The 23825-nt window shown below is 33.3% G+C and overlaps 1 protein-coding gene across 9 annotated transcripts in view; it reads left to right on the top strand.

Annotated features, from left to right (window-relative positions):
- Positions 1-23825, top strand: part of Cfap69 (cilia and flagella associated protein 69) — a 69839-nt gene that overhangs the window by 6932 nt on the left and 39082 nt on the right. For 3 of the 9 annotated variants that reach the window (XM_047562553.1, XM_047562556.1, XM_047562552.1), the window contains exons 2-6: positions 2039-2098; positions 3809-3874; positions 6186-6295; positions 17635-17711; positions 21704-21799. The exons of 1 other annotated variant lie outside the window; for it this stretch is intronic. In XM_047562553.1, coding sequence (XP_047418509.1) covers positions 2039-2098; positions 3809-3874; positions 6186-6295; positions 17635-17711; positions 21704-21799 — 409 coding nt within the window. Of the gene's footprint in view, positions 1-2038; positions 2099-3808; positions 3875-6185; positions 6296-17634; positions 17712-21703; positions 21800-22232; positions 22738-23825 lie in introns of those variants that run through there. 5 more of the 9 variants (XM_047562555.1, XM_047562557.1, XM_047562558.1 and 2 more) reach the window with 5 other exon arrangements.

The raw sequence follows: 23825 nt of genomic DNA, 5'->3' as shown, positions 1-23825 counted from the left end.
GCAAATACTGCAGCAAATCATAAAATAAAACCCCACTCTATCTATAATCTGAGTACAGGAAAGGAAAAGAGAAATGATAACCAACACAGTGGCAGATGGCACTGTTAAATCTCTAAATTAAAAAGGCAAAATTCTATTTTCCAAATTTTTGGGTAACAATAAATTTGCAATTTTTGATTGTAACTATGATACCAAGTACAGATAAGTACTTAGTAAATCTTTTTTATTATTATTAATTAAAGCATTTTAGTAAAAATATTTTATTCTACAGATTTAAAGTTACATTTAATTGAAAATTGTTTTTGAAAGAAACATCTTGAGATGAGGATATATAAGTTTATATTTGTGAAAGACAAGGAAATTCTAAACTTGAAATGCAATGTAATATTGCCTATGTAGAAATATGGAAAAGTATGTGTTATAGATTTAAAGTAAAAAATGCAATAACATTAACACTAAGTAAAATTATGTATTTATACAAGTAAACAAAAATAAAAAATATACAAAAATAAAAATAGATATATTTAGATAATAGGAATATGCAGGTCTATTTCCCATTTATCATCTTGCATCATTCTTTAAAACATATTTTAAAACAGAGGAAGTGTGAAAGCAAGAAGTGGGGAGAAGGATGAGGAAGGAAACTGGAAACTGGAATAATTTAACTTCTGTAATGGGAATAAGCAACATTAACATAACATTTCGATTAAAAACAAAATGCCATTCAACAAAACATTAATCTTCCAGATAAATGTAGCCAACACTATTTAAAATTTGTATCATCATAAGTGCTTAAACTTTGGATGATAGATAGCACTTCCTGGTTTCTTCTCCACTTACCTATAAATAACTTTATTATAAAATGACTCCTTCTTGGTTAAATTTTAAAAGCTTTTTTTTTTTTTTTTTTTTTTTGATACTAGAGATTGAACCATGGAGCTACATCCTCAGTCAGTCCTTTTTAATTTTGTATTTTGACACAGGGTCTTGTTAAGTGGCCCAGGCTGGTCTTGAATTTGAATTTCTCCTGCCTCAGGCTCCAGAGTCTCTGAGATTTCAAGCAAATAACACACTACTACATGCCAGGTCCAGTTTACTGGGAATGCCAGAAACAAAAGTCTGTACCTTCAACAAACTTCAAAGACGGGCGTGGTGGGGGAAAAGATTGTAAATCCTTGCAGAGTAGTATAATGGAATTGTAATGGACATACACTTAGGGCCTAGGAGTGCACAGAAGAGGATAGACACTTTTCTAATCTTTTCTTATGCCTTGGGGAGATGACAAATGAGCTTCATTCTGAAGGACCTGTGGGAATGTACCAAGAAAAGGAATAGGATTGCAGCAGCATAAATGAAAAACAGAAGGGGATGAGAAGCATCAGTGGGGAATCACTGAATGACTTAGATGGGTTATTTCAGATTTGAGTTTCATTCTGACTGTGGAGGACAGTGTTGAAAGGTGCAAGAGTGGAGCAGGAAGAATAGCAGTAACCCTGCACAACTGAGAGATGCTACTCAATAAGTCATTGGAGTGAGTTTAAGAAATAATTAAGATGTGAAATCTGTAGAACTTTGAGGTTCTTGTTTTCTAATGTGAATGACTAGAAGAATGCTGGTACCAACCGAGAGGGAATAGTGAGTTCAGGAAGGTCATCTCCTACAGGTTTTTTAGAAGTTAGTCTTGTCATATATATCTGTATAAGCAAACTTAGTGTAATGTAGATGCATGCATCACTTAATTTTATTTTCCATAGCATATTAGGGCTATTATTCCAAATGCTCTCTTGGACCTCTTAGAACTAATTGAATTTAAAAACATTAAGATTATAAGATAATACTAGAATTCAGGAGAGATCTTTGGTGGTTGTTTTAATTCCAAAATTTATTTGCTTTCCTGTAAGGTCTCATATGTTTTTCATTCTCCTTTTACTCATTGTCGTAGATATTTTTAAGTTACTAAGGGAAAATGTCACATGAAAATAGTGTGTTTGATGTGATTTCCCATGATGTAGAATACTAAGAATTATATGTTTTTTAGGGTGTTTTCAAACCTATGGATCTTAATCGTATCATCAAACTCCTTGAAGAGAATGATAAAGTGAGTATGCTTTGATAAAGAATTATTCTGCTACACCACTTACAAACTTATTTCCTTGAAATAACTCATAACTCATATTCCCACAAATATCAGTCTCATTTATCACCTTTTGTTGAAATTTCAAACCATATATATTTTAAATTCAAAGACTGCTATTTAGTATAAATATATTTAACCAGGCAGGGTGGCTAGAGAACAGATTTGCTTTTTTTGAAATGAACAAACCCATGGTGACTAATTACAGAAGGATTCATAAGAGCAGAGAAAGGGTGATCTAGTCTCTGTTAATTGCTTATTACCAAATAGGACTAGAGGAGGAGGTATTAAAAAAAGGGGGGGGGGTGAGGGGTTCCTAACATACCAATAAATGTTTTCTGGTATGAAATCAGGTCTTATATACACACTCATACATAAACATAGGTAATTTATTTTGAGAAAGATCATAAAATGTAATAGAAGTAAAATTACTTCAGACCAAAGATTCAAAGCTGAGAGTTAGGTACTGAGAAAAGGGGTAGTAAAATTTGTATGCACACATATTCACACACCACACTTGCTGATGTTGTCCAAGAATTGACTGAATGCCTAAAAGTGAGCACACACTATAAAACTTTATGTAGCCTTTTCCAAGGAAGATCATACATTCTTAATAAGTAGGATTGACCATGGCATAGCCATCAAAACAATGTCTTATGAATAGTAAGCACAAAAATTTAATAATTGTTTTAACATTTTTTGGTCTATTTTTTACATAGAAGAAAATAAAAGTATGACAAAGAATTTTGTTGTTGTTGTTGATTGTGATTTTTATAAAAAATTCTTTGAAAATTGTGAGTGTATCTGCATTTCCTTAAAAGAGAAAATTTAACTACAGAGAGCGCCTATTAGCTATTAAATAAGGATGGAGCAAAAAGGTATAGATAATGCCACAATCAGATGAAGAAGATTAAAAGGGAAGAAGGGATTTATCTTGAAGACACATCACTGTATAGAGGTTTATTTTTTGCTTGTTTTTAGTTGACGAGAGATGTTTGGTTTGCACAGTACACTGGGCATTTTTTAGAAGTTAAGAATGTAGGGGCTGGGGAGGTAGCTCAGTCGGTAGAGTGCTTGCCTTGTAAGCACAAGGCCCTGGGTTCGATCCCCAGCACCAAAAAAAAAAAAAAAGAATGTAATTTCTGGGTTCAGGTTGCCAAATTCGGTTTCTGATACCACCACTTTTAAGCTTTGTGTTTTTGCACAAATTATTTCAGTTTGTTTCCTACTCTGGAAAAGAAGGATAATAATATCCTGGTAATAGAGATATTTTGAAGGTTAATGAAGAGACATGTACATACAGTGCCTATATGATGTATGACATAGAAAAATGTTCAACATACTTCAACTATCATTATTTTTGGGCTGGGGAGATAGCTCAGTTGGTAGAGTGCTTGCCTTGCAAACACAAGGCCCTGGGTTTGATCCCCAGCACCACAAAAAAAAAAAAAGATTATTTCCGGAAACAACTATGACTTTTACATTAACCTAATTTTGAGTTCCAGTTTCCTAATCAAATTTAAATGGTATTTTATTTTTACCTTTACTGTTTCAGGCAACATTTTATAATGCTTATATTAATTTAAGAGTTACTTGATAATTTCAATGTGTCTTTTTTCTTTTTGAAGAAATTTTAAAATAGTTCAAAAGAATTAAATGGAACATTTGTTTTAGGATGATTTAGAAGAAAAACAACTTAACTCTGTCAAGAAACTGGTGCAGTGTTATCAGAATGGACTTGTATCCTTTACATATCTTTGTGTGTTCATTTATCTTGAAATAGGAGAATTTCTATTAGAAAGTGTATTAGTTTCCTATTGTTGCTGTAGCAAATTATTATAAACTCAGTGACTTAAAACTACCTAAATTTATTATCTTACAGTTATGGAGGTCAGAAGTCTAGAATTCATTTTATTTGCCTAAAGTCAAGAAGTGGGCAGGACTGGGTCCTTCTGAAAGTTCTAAGGGGAAGGTCATTTCCTTACCTTTTCCATCTTCTAGATGCTTCATGCTTACTTGACTTAGGACCTCCCACTCCCAGTGATATCACTCTTACCTCTGCTTTAGTCATCTTCTCTCATCTCCATCTCCCTAACCTCCTGCCCCTTTCCCTTAAAGGATCTCTGAGCCTACCTGAATATTCTAGTATAATCTTCTCATATGAAGACTTTTAACTCAATCATATTTGAAAAATCTCTTTGCCATCTAAGGTGACATTCTCACAGGTTCCTAAGATTAGGTCATGGACATCTTTGGGGAAATCATTATTCTGTCCATTATATATTATCTGTAATGACATCAGTTTCTATAGATTCAGGAAGAAGTAGATGATAGGAGTGCCAAGTTCAAGTCTCATTTCTACCAATTGATATGAGCAGTTATACCTTTGATAAGCTTCTTAACTTCTCTACCCTTGTAAAATGAGATAATTGTACCTCATGAGGTTGTGAAGGTCAGATGTAATACTATTCATGCAAGTGCTTGATAATCTGGCACACATTATATGAATATATTGTCCTAAGTGCATATACCACCCTAATCAGAAAACATGAAAACTAGTGTGTCTCAACACTCCAAATCTATCTGTATATAAGAACCAGTTTGTTACTGAGTGGTAGTTGTTTTTTAAAGTTTATTGTAAAATAGAAAAAAAAACATTTCACAGGAACTTTAGATTGCTGTGAAAGTTTTTGAATGTCCATTGTTACTTTCTGTACTTATCTTGTCATGGACTGGGTAACATAATTTCAGAACAAGTGATCTATAGACCCCGCTTTGAGTAGAATTAACCTAAACCATGTCTGATAGTTGTGTAACCTGGTCTGAAGAAGGTATCAGTCTAATAGTAACTTGTCCCAGGTGAAAACATCTTAAGTATTCCACTGAAAGAAATGTGCTATATGATTTTATCTAGATCTTTTCTTTATTTTCAGTGCCTTGGCTTTATAAGGATCTATTGAATCAGTCAAGGGGCTTATGGATATTAAGCATTATTTTCTGGGAGCCAAGAAACTGCTAGCAAGTGATTCCTTATCCTATCTTAACCTCACACCTCAACAATTCTATCAGATTTTCATGGATTTGTTGTTGTTTTGTTTTGCTTTGTTCTTGTCCCCCTTCTCCCACTTCTGGTTAGACATTTGGTGGCAAATGGTTTATTTCTGAATGCCTTTAATAGGCTGACTTTAGAAGTTGCAAAACTTCACAAAGATAGGGAAATGTCCTGGTCACTTCCCCAGGAAGTTAACAGAGGTGGTATGATCAATAATCCCATCTCTTTCTTCGACACTCCTAGAAAGAACCTAGAAATAACATAATTAAACCGAGAACTTAAGTCAGAATTTCTTTGATCTCTTAGGGGTAAAACAAAAGAAATGAAATGTGTTATATACCAATAGGGTTTTTTAAACAGGTAAAATAAAAGGTGATTTTTAAATTTCTTTTTTAGTTGTAGATGGACATAATATCTTTATTTTACTTATTTATTTTTATGCAGTGCTGAGGATTGAACCCAGTGCCTCACACATGCCAGGCAAGCACTCTACCACTGAGCCACAACCTCAGCCCCACACTAGTTTTAAACAAAATAAAATTCCATCCAGTTTAAACCCTGAATGTAAGAAATGTTAATAAAGCTATACGGTAAAGTAAATTTTGGATTGCTTGTTCCAGAGCAGTTTGTTGATGTGCATATGGGTAGGAAATGAAGGATATATGTGAACCTAATCATTGATTTTTTTCAATGTACTTTTACTCATTGCCAGTAGTACATTATTGATCAACCAAATGTATAGTGTGGTAGTTGATAATCTAATTCTAAAATTGTGATGAGAAGAAAATAATTTTGAATAAGAAGTTAGGCAAAAATTAATACTGCTAAAAATATAGTTCTGAGTTTTCCTCTTTAGACTTCAAAATAAGAAAAATTAAAGGTGTCTACCACATTTAACAAAATAGATGGAATTCTATAGATTTTGACAGAAGTGCTATAAAGAACATGATGATAAAGATATTGATATTAATTTTATTTCTTAACAAAAAAATCTTAAAGCCCTTAAGGGATTTAGCGCAGATATTTAAAATTCTGAATTTGTGTGCTGGAAAAATTGAAAATCAGCCCCAATTTATAGAACCTGCATATGACATACTAAAATTATGTGGGTAAGTTGTTTTTCTTTATTTTATATTAGTGTGTAGTATTTTATTATGCTCTGTTTTGCATTTTAAAGGTATTAGGAAGTATAGTGTATCAGAGTGATACAGGTCAGTAACTTCAGTTGATCACCTGATTCTAGTAGTTGGTATTTCAAATGCTGTCCATTTTATTATAGTCTGAGATTTTTAAGCCACAAGAGATTAAACTCTATACAAAATGTTTTTGTAATGTAGTTGCAATCATATGAATAATAAATATTAAATGAAACCAAGGAATTGAAGCATTTTTAGAGAATCCTTGAGTATATTTATTGATAATACTTAGTTTCAGTCCTGCCCACCACCAACTTTAAAATTTGGCTTTCAAAGAGAGATTAGGTTCTGTGTCATGTTTCTATTTTCCAATTTTGAATGAAAAATAAGATATCACCAATTATATTCGGTACATATTTTTAAATATATACTAGAAGAATTATAAAGTTAGTATGTCTTATCCTCTCTGCTGTTCTGAAATCTACTTATATAATGCTTCTTGGCTGCCACACAGTGGCCAATCTAGATACATATTACAATATCCATTTTTAGTTGTTCAATATAATATAGTTCAGGAAGCTACTTTAGTGAGAATAAACCTTCCCTAACACTTTTAAATTCTAAACTTTTCCTTTTTTTTTTTTTTTTTGGACTCTTTTATTTGCCAGTTCCCTGTTTTTTTCTCCTTCACAAGCAGAAAATAAATGCCTTGCTAATTTTATTTTGGCATTGATATCTGACAATTCTTATAAATTTACTGTGGAACTCAGCTATGATTTCTAATTTCTAGGGTTAGGGTTCTTTTATCAAAAGTCTCTTGGCCTTACACTTTGTGGGTATGACTGTTATTATAACCTTTGTGCCCATCTTCACATCATTTAGAGAATAGGAAGAAAAGAAGTAAAGTGAAGGCAGAAATCCTCCTGATTTTGATTAAACTGATCCATCAATTCAGGCAAGAATTGTCTGCAATTGAAAAGAATAAGTCATGTCAGAAGTATCTAATTTTTTTAAATGTTGAAGTGTTAGTACAAGAAAAAGTTTCTCTGAGACATATATCTGATTTCTACTATTTTTAATTTCTCTTCCATGTAACTATACAATCAGTTCTATTTATTTATTTAAACCATAAAAGTGAGAATGATGATCCCAATCATTTTCTCTTTTATAAGGTTATTCAAATTGAAATCCACTCCTTCCTCTTACCAAAAATTTTTACAATTTACAACTAAGGCTCATAAACCTTTTCAGGCATTTTATAATGGCAGATCTCAGAGCCGGATGGTCTGAGGTCTTGAAGAATATAGAATGTATGAGAACATGTACTGTTGATAAGTGTCATAATTTTAACAATGACGAATTAGCGAATTCTAATGAAGTATGCAGAGAACTCATGAAACTTAATCATGCTTGAATTTCTGCCACAGAGTCACCTCACTTTATGCAATATATGTTCCTAAAAATCACATGTCAATTGAACATTTGTAAAAACAAAAGTTTTTGTGGACCTGAAATATCCCTGGAGACACTTTGTTCTCATTTCTGATTGATTTGCAATTGGCAATGACTCAAATGAAGTTCAGTTTTCTTCTTCCTGATTTTTTTTTTTTGGTTTTATGTTTTTAAAATTTTTTTTTAATTTTTACAGACTGCATTTTGATTCATTGCACACAAATGGGGTACATCTTTTCACTTCTATGGTTGTGCACGATGTAGATTCATACCATTCATGTAATCAAACATGTATGTAGGGTAACGATGTGTGTCTCAATCCACATTTTTCATACCTCCCCTCTCATTTCCCTTTATGTAATCTAAAGTTCCTCCATTCTTCTCTCACCCCCCACCCCCCACCCCCATTATATATCATCATCCAATTATCAGGAAAAACATTTGGCCTTTGGTTTTTTGGGGATTGTCTTATTTCACTTAGCATGATATTCTCCAGTTCCATCCATTTTTCTGCAAATGTCATAATATTATTATTATTTATGATAATATTATTCCATTGTATATATATACCAGTTTCTTTGTCCATTCATCTGTTGAAGGGCATCTAGGTTGGTTCCACAATCTAGTTATTGTGAATTGAGCTGTATAAACATTGATGTGGCTGCGTTACTATATTATGCTAATTGTAAGTCCTTTGGGTATAAACAGAGGAGTGGACTAACTGGGTCAAAGGATGAGTTCATTCCAAGTTTTCTGAAGACTCTCCACACTGCTTTCCAGAGTGGCTGCACCAATTTGCAGCTCCACCAGCAATGTCAAAGTGTGCCTTTTTCCCCACTTTCACACCAGCATCTATTATTGTTTGTGTTCTTGATAATAGCCATTCTAATTGGAGTAAGATGAAATCTTTAGAGTTGTTTTAATTTGAATTTCTCTAATTACTAGAGATGTTGAACACTTTTTCATATATTTATTAATTGTCTATATATCTTCTTCTGTAAAGTGTCTGTCCAGTTCCGTGGCCCATTTATTGATTGGGTTCTTTGTATTTTTGGTGTAAATTTTTGTAAGTTCTTTATAAATTTTGGCAATTAGTGCTCTATCTGAAGTGCGTGTGGAAAAGATTTTCTCCCACTCTATAGACTCTCTTTTCACATTATTGATTGTATCCTTTGCTGAGAAAAAGCTTTTTAGTTTGAATCCATCCCATTTATTGATTCTTGCTTTGATTTATTGTGATTTGGGAGTCTTGTTAAGGAAGTCTGTTCCTAAGTCAACATGTTGGAGATTTGGGCCTACTTTGTCTTCTGTTTGGTGCAGGGTCTCTTGTCTAATTCCTAAGTCCTCGATCCATTTTGAGTTGAGTTTTGTGCAGGGTGAGAGATGGAGGTTTAATTTCATTTTACTGCATATTGATTTCCAATTTTTCTAGCACCATTTGTTGAAGAGGTTATCTTTTCAACATTGTATGTTTTTGGCTCCTTTGTCTAGTATGGGGTAACTGTATTTATGTGGGTTTGTCTCTGTGTCTTCTATTCTGTACCATTGGTCTACTAGTCTATTTTGGTGCCAATACCATGCCATTTTTGTTAATGTTACTCTGTAGTATAGTTGAAGGTCTGGTATTGTGATACCTTCTGCTTCACTTTTTCTGCACAGGATTGTTTGGCTATTTGAGGTCTCTTATTCTTCCAGATAAAGTTCATGATTGCTTTCTCTATTTTTATGAGGAATATCATTGGGATTTTAATTGGAATCACATTGAATCTCTATAGCACTTTTGGTAGAATGGCCATTTTGACAATATTAACTCTGCCTATCCAAGAACATAGGAGATCTTTCCATGTTCTAAAGTTTTCTTCAATTTCTTTCTTTAGTGTTCTGTAGTTTTCATTGTAGAGGTCTTTCACCTCTTTTGTTAGATTGAATCCCAAGTATTTTTTTTTTTTTTGAGGCTATTGTGAATGAAGTGGTTTTCCTAATTTCTCTCTTAGAGGATTTAGCACTTATGAATAGAAATGCATTAGATGTATGTGTATTGATTTTATGTTCTGCTATTTTTCTGAATTCATTTACTAGTTGTAGAAGCTTTCTTGTGAAGTTTTTTGGATCCTCTAAATGTAGAATCATGTCATTGGCAAATAGTGACAGCTTGAGTTCTTCTTTTCCTATTCATGTCCCTTTAATTTCTTTGGTCTGTCTAATTGCTCTGGCTAGTGTTTCAAGGATGATGTTGAATAGAAGTGATGAAAGAGGGCATCCCTGTTTTGTTCCAGTTTTTATAGGGAATGTTTTCAGTTTTTCTCTGTTTAGAATGATGTTGACTGTGGGCTTAGAATAGATAGCCTTTACAATGTTGAGGTATGTTCCTACTATCCCTATTTTTTCTAGTGTTTTAAGCATGAAGTGGTGCTGTATTTTATCAAACTCTTTCTCAGCATCTATTGAAATAATCATATGATTCTTCACTTTAAGTCTATTGATGTGATGAATTACATGTATTGATTTCTGGATGTTGAACCAACCTTGCATCCCTGGGATAAACCCCACTTGATCATGGTGCACTATCTTTTTAATATATTTTTGTATGCAATTTGCCAGTATTTTGTTAAGGATTTTTGCATCTATGTTCATTGGAGATATTGGTCTAAAGTTTTCTTTCCTTGATGAGTCTTTGTCTGGTTTTGGTATCAGAGTGATACTAGTCTCATAGAATGAGTTTGGAAGGGTTCCCTCCTTTTCTATTTCTGGGAATACTTTGAGGAGTATTGGTATTAGTTCTTCTTTAAAGGTCTTGTAGAATTTGACTGAGAATCCATCTGTTCCTGGGCTTTCTTGGTTGGTAGGCTTTTGATGACTTCTTCTATTTCAGTGCTTGAAATTGATCTGTTTAGATTGTGTACGTCTTCCTGATTCAATTTGGGAGGTTCATATGTCTCTAAAAATTTGTCAATGTCTTCGATATTTTCTATTTTTTTGGAGTACAGATTTTCAAAGTAGCTTCTAATTATGTTATGTATTTCAATGGTGTCTGTCGTTATCTTTCTTCTTTCATCACAAATTCCAGTAATATGAGTTTTCTCTCTCCTTCTCTTTGTTAGGGCGGGTAAGGGTTTATCAATTTTGTTTACTTTTTCAAAGAACCAACTTTTTGTTTTGTCAATTTTTTGAATTGTTTCTCTTGTTTCAGGTTCATTGATTTCAGCTCTGATTTTAATTATTTCCTGTCTTCTACTAGTTTTGGTGTTGATCTGTTCCTCTCTTTCTAGGGCTTTGAGATGTAATGTTAGGTCATTTGGTTGTTGACTTTTTATTTTTTTAATGTATGAGCTCAATTCAATGAACTTTCCTCTTTGAGAGTGTCCCAGAGATTTTGATATGTTCTGTCATTGTTCTCATTTACCTTTATGAATTTTTTACTTCCTCCCTGATGTCTTCTGTTATCATTGCATCATTCAATAGCATATTATTTAGTCTCCAGGTGTAGGAGTAGTTTCTGTTTTTTATTTTATCATTGATTTCTAATTGCATTCTATTATGGTCTGATAGAATACAAGATAGTATCTCTGTTTTTTTGTATTTACTAATGACTTCTTTGTGGCATAGCATATGGTCTATTATGGAAAAGGATCCATGAGCTGCTAAGAAGAAAGTATATTTGCTGGATGATGGATGAAATACTCTATCTGTTAAGTGTATATCATTGATTGCATTATTTAGTTCTATAGCTTCTTTGTTCAGTTTTTGTTTGGAGGATCTATCCAATGGTGAGAGCAGTGTGTTAAAGTCACCCACTATTACTGTGTTTTCGTCTATTTGATTCTTAAAATGGAGAAGGATTTACTTGATGTACATAGATGCTCCATTGTTTGGGGCATACATATTTAAAATCATTATGTCTTGCTGGTTTATGGTTCCCTGGAGCAGTATGAAATGTCCTTCTTTATTCCTTTTGACTAACTTAAGTTTGAAGTCCACTTTATTTGATATGAGAATGGAGACCCCTGCTTTTTTACTGAGTCCATGTGCGTGGTATATTTTTCCCTATTCTTTCACCTTTACTCTGTGGATGTCTTTTTCTAACAGATGAGTCTCTTGAAGGCAGCATATTTTTGGATCTTTCTTTTTAATCCAATCTGTCAGTCTTTGGATTAATGTGTTTTAGGCCATTAACATTCAGGGTTATTACTGTGATATGATTTGTATTCCTGGTTATTTTGGCTTATTTTTGGTTTTTAACTTGACTTGGTTTCTCCTTTGATTGGCTTTTCCTTTAGGGCAGTTCCTCCTTTGCTGACTTGTATTGCTGATTTTTCTTCCTCCTCATGTAATATTTTGCTGAGAATGCTCTGTAGTGCAGGCTTTCTATTTGTAAATTCTTTTAACTTTTGTTTATCATGAAAAGATTTTATTTCATCATCAAATCTGAAGGTTAGTTTTGCTGGGTATAGGATTCTTGGTTGGCATCCATGTTCTTTCAGAGCTTGAAATATGTTATTTCAGGTCCTTCTTGCTTTTAGGGTCTGGGCTGAGAAATCTGCTGATATCTGTATGGGTTTACTCTTATAAGTAATATGACACTTTTCTCTCATCATCTTTAAAATCCTCTTTATTTTGTATGTGAGGTGTTTTCATTGTAATTGTGCCTTGATGTGGCTCTGTTGTAATTTTATGCATTTGGTGTTCTGTAAGCATCTTGTATTTGATTTTCCATTTCCCTTTTTCAGGTTTGGGAAATTTTCTGATATTATTTTATTGAACAGTTATTCATTCCTTTGCTTTGTATCTCTATGCCTTCCTCAATCCCAGTAATTCTTAAATTTGATCTTTCCATGATATTCCATAATTCTTGGAGGTTCTCTTCATGATTTCTTACCATCTTCTCAGTTTGGTCAACTTTATTTTCAAGATTAAATATTTTGTCTTCATTGTCTGAGACTCTGTCTTCAGCAAGATCTATTCTGTTGGTGATGCTGTCTGTTGAGTTTTTAATTTGGTTTATCGTTTCTTTCAGTTCAAGTATTTGTTTGTTTTTTCAGAATCTCTATGTCTTTATTGTAGTGCTCTTTTGCTTCCTGCATTTGCTCTTTTAACTGTGTATTGGAGTGATCATGCATTGCCTGCTTTTGCTTTCTTATCTTTTGCTTCATGGATCATTTTAATTATGCAGATTCTAAACTTTTTCTGCCATTTCTGCTGCCATGCTGTCATTGGATTCTATCAAAATAACATCTTGGTTTGTTAGGGACATTTTCTTCTCCTATTTTTTCATAGTTTTTCTGTATATTCCCCTCTAGCAGTGAAGGTCTGAGGTACTGCAGTTTTCCCCCTGCAGGTTTATTGTGACCCTGCAAGTTTCCAGTACCTCTCCTGTCAAAAGGGCCTCCTGTAGGTGTCTCAGGAAGGGAGCCGCCCCTCAGTGATGGTGGCCATGCCCTCAGGAATATTTCAGAATGTCTGCACCATCCTCCAAAGAAGTTGGGGAGCCGCAGCGACAGTCTGTCAAGGTCCGTCTGCATCAGGGGGTGGGCACCAGCACCAGTCTCTAAACTTTTCTACCAACTTAAATTTTTAAATAGCTTTGTTTCTTTTAGTATAAAAATAATACTATTAGTGGGATTATATATACATAGTACTTTCTAACTCACTCTCAAATTTAGCACAATATTTAAATTTTATACCTACTTACATTTAATTGTTTTGATGTCTGAAAAATAAAAATGATTTAATGCCTGCACCATGCCTTACTTTTTAAATTTTTAATTTTTTCTTTTTAATTATACATGACAGTACAATGTATTTTGGCTTATCATATATACATGCAGTATAACTTCCCATTTTTGTCTTGTACATGATGTGGAGATACACTGTTCATTCATATATGAACATAGGAAAGTTATGTCTGATTCATTCTTACTGTCTTTCCCATTCCCATACCCCCTCCTTTCCCCTCACTCTGCTCTGTCCAATCAAGTGAGCCACCCACCCATCTATTGTGAGTGGGCATTCACATATTAGAGAGAACTTTGGCCTTTGGTTTTTTTGGGATTGGCTTATTTCACTTAGGATGATAGTCTCCAGTTCCATCCATTTACTGGCAAATGCCATAATTTCATTCTTCTCTGTGGCTGAGTAATATTCCATTGTGTATATACACCATATTTTCTTTATGCATTCATCTGTTGAAGGGCACCTAGGTTAGTATGATAGCTTAACTCTTGTGAATTAAGCTACTATAAACATTGATATGACCACATCAGTGTAGTATGCTGACTGATATTTGCAGTCTTACCAGAAGTGTATGAGTGGACCTTTTCCCCCACATCCTCACCAACATTTATTACTTGTAGTCTTGAAAATTGCCATTCTAACTGGAGTGAGATGAAATTTCAGTGCAGTTTTAATTTGAGTTTCTCTAATTGCTAGAAATGTAGAACATTTTTTCATATATTTGTTGACTGATTGCATTTCTTCTGTGAAGTGTCTGTTCAGTTCCTTTGCCCATTTATTGATTGGATTATTTGTTTTTTGGTATTAAGTTTTTTAAAAAATAATTTTAGTTGTAGATGGACACCATACCTTTGCTTAATTTATTTATTTTTTATATGGTGCTGAGGATTGAACCTAGTGCCTCACATGTGCTAGGCAAGTGCTCTACCACTGAGCTACAACCCCAGGCCTGGTATTAAGTTTTTTGAGTTCTTTATATATCTGGAGATTAATGCTCTAAGTGCAGGTGGCAAAGATTTTCTTCCATTCTGTGAACTTTCTCTTCACGTTATCAATTGTTTCCTTTGCTGAGAAGAAGCTTTTTAGATTGATACCATCCCATTTATTGATTCTTGATTTTACTTCTTGTTCTTTAGGAGTCTTGTTGAGGAATTTGGCTCCTAAGCCAACATGATGGAGAGTTGGTCCTCCTTTTTCTTCTAGTAGGCACAGGATCTCTGGCCTAATACCTAAGTCTTTGATTCACTTTGAGTTAAGTTTTATGTAGGATGAGAGATAGGAGTCTAATTTCATTTTGCTACATATGGATTTCCAGTTTTCCCAGCACCATTTGTTGAAGAGGCTATCTTTTCTCCAATGTATGTTTATGGCGCCTTTGTCTAATATGAGATAACTATATTTATGAGTTTGTCTCTCTGTCTTCTACTCTGTACAATTGGTCTTCATATATATTTTGGTGCCAATACCATGCCTGTTTGTTACTATAGCTCTGTAGTATAATTTAAGATCTGGTATTGTGATGCCTTCTGTTTCACTTTTCTTTCTGAGGATTGCTTTGGCTATTCTGGGCCTTTTATTTTTCCAAATGAACTTCGTGACTGTTTTTTCTATTTCTATGAAGAATGTCATTTACAAAAACCTAAGTAGGATTTGTATTACAGCTGTATAGGCTTTTTGTAATGGCCATTTTGACAATATTAATTCTGCCTCTCCAAGAACATGGGAGATCTGTCTGTCTTCTAAGGTCTTCTTCAATTTCTTTCTTTAGTGTTTTGTAGTTTTCATTGTAGAGGTCTTTCACCTCTTTTGTTAGATTTATTCCCAAATATTTTATTTTCTTTGAGGGTATTGTGAATGGGATAGTTTTCCTAATTCTCTTTCAGTTGATTCATCACTAATGTATAGGAATGCAATTGATTTGTGGGTGTTCATTTTATATACTAATACTTTGCTGAATTCATTTATAAGTTCTACAAGTTTCCTAAGTGGAGTTCTTTTGGTCTTCTATAGACCATGGAAAATATTTTTTAAATGTTCTGGTGCTTTAAGGAATTAATTGATTATTTTTATTTTATTAATATGATATTATATTATGTATAACACTTTCAAATTTCAGGTCCTGGAGTACAGGGTTCATTAGTATTACTTCCCACGTCAGTATTTAGAATATATAGAATTTGTTATGGGGCGCAACATAAGAACAGACCGATCACCACTGAGAAGTCCAAATTTGAGAGTCTTTATTAAGCTGGCTGGCTGACTGTCTCACACAATGCCCCAAAAAATGGCTTTGGAAGAACAGCCCGTACCACAGGGTTGTAGAGGTTCTTATACTAAAAATCACATCAATCATAAGTGTCCGTTGCTATGATTCAAAATTACAAACTAACATCATGAGATCATCAACAGAGGGGGAAGTGGGTCACCTAGGTACAAACTAAAGAATGGTTACTAACATCCACACAATTACCGTTTACATGGTACATTGGTTAAGAGCAATAGAGATCAAAAGAGAGCAATTTTCCATTACATAAGAATTATCATTTTGTATTGCTAAATATGTCATGCTAAGTAACTGATGATGGATACAGAGGTGGGGTGTTCCCACGGGAGAAGCATTTCCTACATAACACGGAGTCTTAGAGCAAAATGGAGTCTGTTTAGTCATTTCCCTTATAGTCTGGCCTATAACATTCTCATGGAGCCAGATCTGTCAGCCTATCACAGAACTGTACTTAGAATTGGTTCTCTCTGCAAGTTTGTTACTGAATTTTCGAAAGATCTTTTGATCTACACTTTCACTTTTCCACATTTTGTATTATTCATATTATTATTTTTCATACTTTACTAATTTTTGCTTATGTCCTATTGTTTTTCCACACCTCATTCTTACTTGATTCACATGTCTCCTTTCAAGATACTTTTGTGAGATTAAAAACATTGAAAAGAATTAAAGTCAAGTCTTTCTGTTTTGGCATATAATATGTTTTTCTCATTACTTCAGAAGTATATGCTTATTTTTATTCACAGTCTCTTTGGTTGAAAACCCTTCTGATGCCTTACCTTATAGATCCTTTGATAGAAAAATAAAAAAAGTTTAGGGACAATAAATACTAATTTTAGAACTCTTTGATTTTTGAGATCTAGTAATCAACTGAATGACAGGTAATAAGTTTTTATTTTTTCAAATTTCAATTCCAACAAACAAGTGAAATAAATCTCTGGGGAGTTTATAAAATTGTCCTTTTCATTGCTTTTCCTGGTAGTAATATCCTTAAATTCAAGTTAACCTGTATATACAATAGTTCTCAATACCATTTTTCAACCACTTGGTGAATTTTTTTGGAAAAACATGAGTTAAAAGCCCTATATAAGAATATGTTATACTTTAAATAATACATGAGATTGCAATTTTGAATTTGTAAATGCCAACATAGTTTATATTTTTAAGAAATAGTTTTACCTCTCCTTTGAAATTTAGACCAATGACCTAAATAAGTTCATGTACCTTATATTTTATGATTTGTAAATAAGTTATTTTCAAATAACTTTGGCCATAGTAACTGTAAAATGCAATTCTAATATAATTAATGTTTGTTGACATAAAATTATTTGATCCCCCAAATGAATTATGTTCTTTTGTGGATAACACCTAATCTAGTTAATGAGAAAAAAGCCCCTGACCTTTAAAAACAAACAGACCACTGATCTAGTAACTAGAGTTTTAAAAACTTCAGAAAACTCCCTTAAACAGTTGTTAAGTCTTAATTGAGCATAGATTTGGTTTGTCAGATTATCCAAGATTTTCCTAGCTATGATAGAATCACAGCTATAATTCATTATTATTTTGCCCTCAGAGAGAGAATTCCTAAGTTTTTATTCACAGTGATACAAAATTACTTTCTTAACTTGTGCCTTTTACATATCCCTCCCTTTATTTTTATAAATCTGGTTTATTTTCTTCTTGTTAGTTAGAAATACCACTTTTTCATAGTTGTCAATTCCCTCTGGCTAAAGAATAGGATATCATCCTTGTTTTATTCTTTAGAAAGGAAATTTTCCACACTTTACAAATGATGCTTCAAAGACTTCATTACAAATTACTCTGACATTCTTCATTCTTATTGAAGCTTGCCATTTTTGAAAAAGAAAGTATCGGATGAAATAACTTATGCGGAAGATACTGCAAATTCAATTGCTCTTCTGGGTAAGTTCCTTAAGCTTGAGGGGTGTAACACTTAACAATCCCTACTGACAAAAATGTATTGTCTGTTTTCACTAGCTTTCACTTAATGTGTTCCCTCCCTGTATCTGGGCTCTTATTTTCTAGTTGGGATTTAATCATAGTTTGCTTGGTTGTAATTCTGGTATTATTTTCTGCTCAGGTGTTTCATGATACCAACAAGAAGCTATGTTCCTTAAAAGCAAAGCCTGGAAGATACTTTCTTGTGCTTATTTGACTTTATGTTATTTAGTTTGATGAAATGTTTTTTAATGTTTTTTGTTAATCAGAAAGTGTTTTAGTTAGATTTTTAGCTCCAATCCTGGAGGCTCGAGGTGAGGCTAAACATCATGGCAGAAGAGTTTGGTGGAAGAAAGCAACTCACTTGATGATCAGGTAGCAGAGAGAGACTCTACTTGCCAGATACAAAATATATACCCGCAAAGGCGTGGCCCCAGGGACCCACCTTCTCCAACCACACCCTAACCACTTAAATTACCACTCAGTTAATTCCTTCAGGGGATTAATTCTCTGATTGGGTTAAGATTCTCATAATCCAGTTATTTCATTTCTGAATGTTCTTGCATTGTCTCACACATGACCTTTTGGGGGACACCTACATCCAAACCATAACAGAAAGTATAGGTTCCCTTTTTTAGTAATCACAAAAATATTTTCAACTCTTATACTGAATTACTGGAATCTTTGAACACTAAATGAAATCATAAAATAGTAAAATATTAAATACTTTTAAATAATGCACATATAGATGTGTGAGTTGTATTTTGTACACAGAATATGAAAAAATCATAAAAGAGTTGGCATTAATATCTGGATTATTGCTTAATTTTTCTAGAGAAAGAAAACAGGGACTGGGGTCGTAACTCAGTGGTAGAGCACTTGCCTAGCATGTGTGAGGCACTGAGTTTGATTCTCAGCACAACATACAAATAAATAAAGGTTCATCAACAACTAATAAAAATATTTTTAAATTTTTTTCTGAAAAAAAATAATTTTCTAGGAAATAGGATCAGCAAAATATTAGCTCTTTAAGTCATCCCCTGAGACATGAGAACATGTTCCCAAAATACATCCTACATTTAATTTGTACTTATTAATTTAGGTCTTCATTTCTGAAGGAGAAATAAAAGATATAAGATTGACTCAATTTTTTTAAAACATTTGCTGAATAGTTGTATTCTCAGCAGTATACTCCATACAGAAAGACTTTAGAGATTCAACTTCAATGAGTAAAACACATTTTTATTTTTAACATGTTTTGTTTTAACATTTCACTTTTTAGTATAGCATTTTTGTGTATTTTGTTTTATTTCTAAATACATTTCATAGTCTTCATCTGTATTTACTTTGGGCCAACTAGTTAGAATTCACTTCCTCTATGGTGCAGAGTGGATAAAAGTGTCATAGAGATTACATTAAACATGAGGAACTGAAGAGGACCTTTAAAAGCAGTCAGGCTGAGAAATAATGGGAAATTTTATGCTGTGAATCTGTCAGCGGAAATTTTACAATGGGAATGTAATCCAAAGAGGATATGGTAGTACTAACAGATAAAAGTATAGGTTTTGTTGGTAACATTATTTTTAAAAGGTTCCTGTTGCCCTTATTATTTAAAAACATTGCCTCTAAAACTGTTGACAGACATTCATGTGATAAATACATGACCCATTTCTTTTTGTCGGCTTACTTTCCTTAATGACAGTCTACCAACAGAACACATTACTGTTTCATATGAGGGCAGTAAAAATTCTTCATTTACTATGAATTCCCTTCACTGTTTATTTACTCTACTGCTCTTTCTGTCCCTTCTTTTTAAATTGCTAGAAACATGAACTTAGACTAAAATAGTTAGATGAAGCATTGAACAAAGGCTACTCATGACTGTTACTTAAAACTTCTAGTTTCTACTACGAACTAGTAAGTTACATTAAATTTTCTTCTAAATGGTATATAGATATTTCTGATTCAGAACCAGGATTCTGGAAATGGATAAGGGAAGAATCTGGTATTCTGCCCAACGATGTTAAACAGGAAGTCGTGGACTGGAGTTGTGGCTCAGTGGTGGAGCGCTTGTCTAGCACATGTGAGGCACTGGGTTTAATCTTCAGCACCACATAAAAGTAAATAAGTAAAATAAAGATATTGTGTCCATCTACAGCTAAAAATTTTTTTTAGAAAAATGGGAAGTTGTGAGAAAAGATCTAAATTTACAGGAACTAAAATGGTGAAGAAAGAGATGGGAAAAATAATATTTCCCATACATTTGCACATTTGGGTAGTTTTGTTGTAAAAGTTTTGTTGTTCCTCTTGTCTAATGATTTCAAAAACTCAGTAGTGATTATTCTGACTCCAAGATAAAAGTCCAGAACATAAAATTAAGGTAAAATCTTGACAGATTCTCCTATAGCCAGGGTGAGACTTTTCCTTTGCCCCTCCTTTTGTCTCCTTATTTTTTTCACCCTCTGACCACCTGTAGAAATGTACATTATGTAAGACCTAATGCAAAACCCAAATTTTAGAGGATACCTTATCATTTTTTTACTCTCAGAGTATCCAACCAGAGCTGACCTAACCCTGAAACTGATACTAAGGAATCCAGTTGTTCTCAGGCATCCAGAGGACATGAATCTTTAGCAGTCCCTCAGATAATCTTCATATTCCCTTGAGGATCATGAATGTAAGACTTCCACAGAGTAAATGCAATCTAGTTTAAATTACTATATGAACTAAAGCCAATTCAGTAGTAGTTTAGATACTACTGAAGAAAACACCCTCACCATTCTCCAACCCTGCCCAGACAAATGGAACATAAAACTATTACCTGTAGGGCAGAGACTGCCTAGAAACATTTTCTTCAAGTCTTCCAGAAAATTGAAGACCAAAGCTCACTAGGAACTTTAAGGAATATAATGCATTATTCAAAGACTACAAATTGCTGATTCTCTAGTTAGGAAGAAAAATGCTAACCTAGGTCTTCCCAAAATAGTAGCTAACACATGTAATACTTCTGCTAGACACTCTTCTCAGCCCTTTTATCATCTTAACTCACTTAATCCTTGCAACAATTAAAGGTGGTAACTTTTTATAACCATTTTACAGAATTAAAAACTAAGACAAAAGTTTACACAGGTATTAAGTAGCAGAGACAGGATTTAATCTTCATTTGGTTCCAACATTTATGTAATTGATCACCATTGTATTCTTTCTAAGACAGAGGCTGAACTGATTGAGGGACCAAGTGTATAAGAATAGATTCAGGGTGTTCTGTGTGCATGTATGTGTGTATATTTGTATACATAGTCATGTATTGCATCATTACATTTTGGTCAACAACAGACCATATATAAAATGGTGGTCCCATACAATAATAAATAAGCCCAAAACTTTTACCATCTAATGGTGGAGTAACACCATAGCACAACTCATTACTCACCATATTTGTAGTGATGCTGCTATAAGCAAACCTCCTGCACTGCCAGTTATATAAACCTATGGCACATACAATTATATACTGTATGTAATGCTGAGTGAGGATGATAAATGACTGTGTTACAGTTTGTGTAGTTACTATTTTTTTTATCATTTACATTGTACTTTCTACTTATTAGAAAAAAATCTGTAGAACAGTATACTATGTTATGCTGGCAGCAACCTCCAACATCTCATGTCTCCTGATTGCACCATTTTCTCTTTGCTTGATTTAATTTCATGCTTGTGGAAGTACATTATTATGTTCACATAATAATGAATTGCCTAACAACACATTTCACAGAACATATACGTATTACTAAGTAATGCATGACTGTGTGTTTGTGTGTATAAAATTATAGGATCCAGTTTTAATCTCTGATCTTAATAATTATCATAGTATTATGCTTAAATTTGCATTTTATGCTTAAATTTGCAAGTAAACTATAACAATATTATTACATAGAATTCATTTATCCTTCTGGCAGGTGACTTAATGAAAATACCAAGTTCTGAATTGAGGATACAAATTTGTAAGTGTATTGTTGACTTTTATCATGCAGAACCAAAGAAGCATATTCCAGGTGAAATTTTCAATAATCTTTCACTAATAATTTATGTCTTCAGAAAACAGAAAATTCTGTCTCACTTCTCTCTAAACTTCAAAGACACAGTGGGCTCACAAGTGCAACACATTTTAAACAAAATTTTTTTGTAGTCTTGACCTCTTCAGTCATCTTTTAAAAATTGTATATATATTTTTTCCAGTTTTTGGATTTGAATAAGATTTTTATGTTTATTCATTTATTCATTTATAACATAATTATTATTTTACTTAATGTTAATGCAATTATACCCTTACTTAATACACTTAATAAAATTATTCTTTCTCTTACATATTTTTAAATTAATAATAATATCTATTGGGGCTGAGGTTGTGGCTTAGTGGCAGAATGCCTTCCTGGCATGTGTGAGGTCCTGGGTTCGAGCCTCAGCACCACATATAAATAAATAAAGGAAATAGGGGTCCACCAATAACTAAAAAAAATTTTTTTAAATAATAATATCTATCAACCCATTCCTCACCATGTTTGAGAAGAGTGTGTATGTATGTATGTCACAGCTAAGGGATCTTAGTATATAATGGTAAAATGAGCCACACTGAAATGGATGGTATCAAGTCAGAGGATACTTGCCTTATGAGGGTATGATATTATTTAAGATATACTTCTTCATAGTTTGTATAATTTATTATCAATCTAGGAATGGAGAGAAGATATAAATATACTTTTAAATATTATGTTCTTTAATATATGTGGAAATAAGAGTCTGTGGTAGATTAAATAAAACACTATTTATGATATACTGGCTATTAAAACCCACAGGGACCATAAATACAATTTTGGAATTTATCCAAGTAGAGATGAAAATTGAAGCCATCAAAGTGGTTGAGTTTGGAGGAAATAAAGCATATAAACAGCAAGGGACCAAGAATGACATCTTCTAGAGTGCCCACATTGCGGTTTGGAAAAAATGAACCAAAGAAATTGGATAGGGAATTGGAAGGAATAAAACCTAAAGACTGCCCTGTCTTGTGTACCAATGAATGGAATGTTTGGTGAGGAAAGAAGTAGTCTCAGTATCAAATGCTGTCAAGGCTTTTGTGATGGAGGATGGAATGACCAAATTGATACAATATCTGAAGAGTTATAATTAATATTTGACAAGTCTGTTGATATAAAGTTGTCATGGCAGTTGCAGGATTAAAGAATGAGAGGATTGTGAGAACGGAAGCAGTGTGTTTGAGAATGAGGAAATAGAGGCAGTTCATGAATACAGATTTCTATTTTAAATTCCCAAGGTGAAGAAAAAGGACAACGGAGAACAGTTCAACTGGTAGCAAAGTCAAAGAAAAGTTATTTGGTTTTTGTTTTTGTTTTTAGGATGGGGGAAATGAAGTTTGTAGGCAGAGGAGCTAGAAGCCAGTAAGTGGGAAATGGGAAGGTAACATTCTCAAAGAAAGCTTGAGAAGATGAAATTAGGATACAAGCTTAGAGTTCTTCTTAGCAAAATATAGACACCCTTTAAAGAAAGGAAGAAATGGTGCACAAGTGAAAATAGAGAGCTGTTGAGTTGCACAGAAGTGAGGTTAATTTAATTTGATCAAACTCTGAAAGCTGGAAGTTATGAACAGCACTTTCACTGACTGTCTTACAGTTGGTTTCAAGTGGTGAATACTGTTGGACATCTGTAACCACAGCTGGAAAATCTGCAGTGTAACTATTGGAAGAGCCATAGCTCTGGAGATAGGAATCAAGCCCATGAGCCTTAATTTTACTAGTAAAAATATGTAATACTTGTACTTGTACTATTTTCCTTTACAGAAAGTTGTATCTACTGGCAAATAAAAGAGGTAGCATTCCTTTTTAGAATTTAATACATGCTTCCAAAATTTGTGTCATTTCAAATGCAGCATCAGGGATCATCAAACTAGTCCACTGCAAACAAAATGCTATTAGAATACAGTCATACCCATTTATTTTGGTATTGTTCATGGCTGTCTTCTTGCTACAACATGCTAGAGTTCAATAGTTGAGACAGAAATCTTAT

The sequence above is a fragment of the Sciurus carolinensis genome, chromosome 8 (genome assembly GCF_902686445.1).
Source record: "Sciurus carolinensis chromosome 8, mSciCar1.2, whole genome shotgun sequence".
Classification (NCBI taxonomy): domain Eukaryota; kingdom Metazoa; phylum Chordata; class Mammalia; order Rodentia; family Sciuridae; genus Sciurus; species Sciurus carolinensis.
The sequence above is the reverse complement of the archived record's forward strand: the minus strand, read 5'-3'. Positions and strand labels throughout refer to the sequence as shown.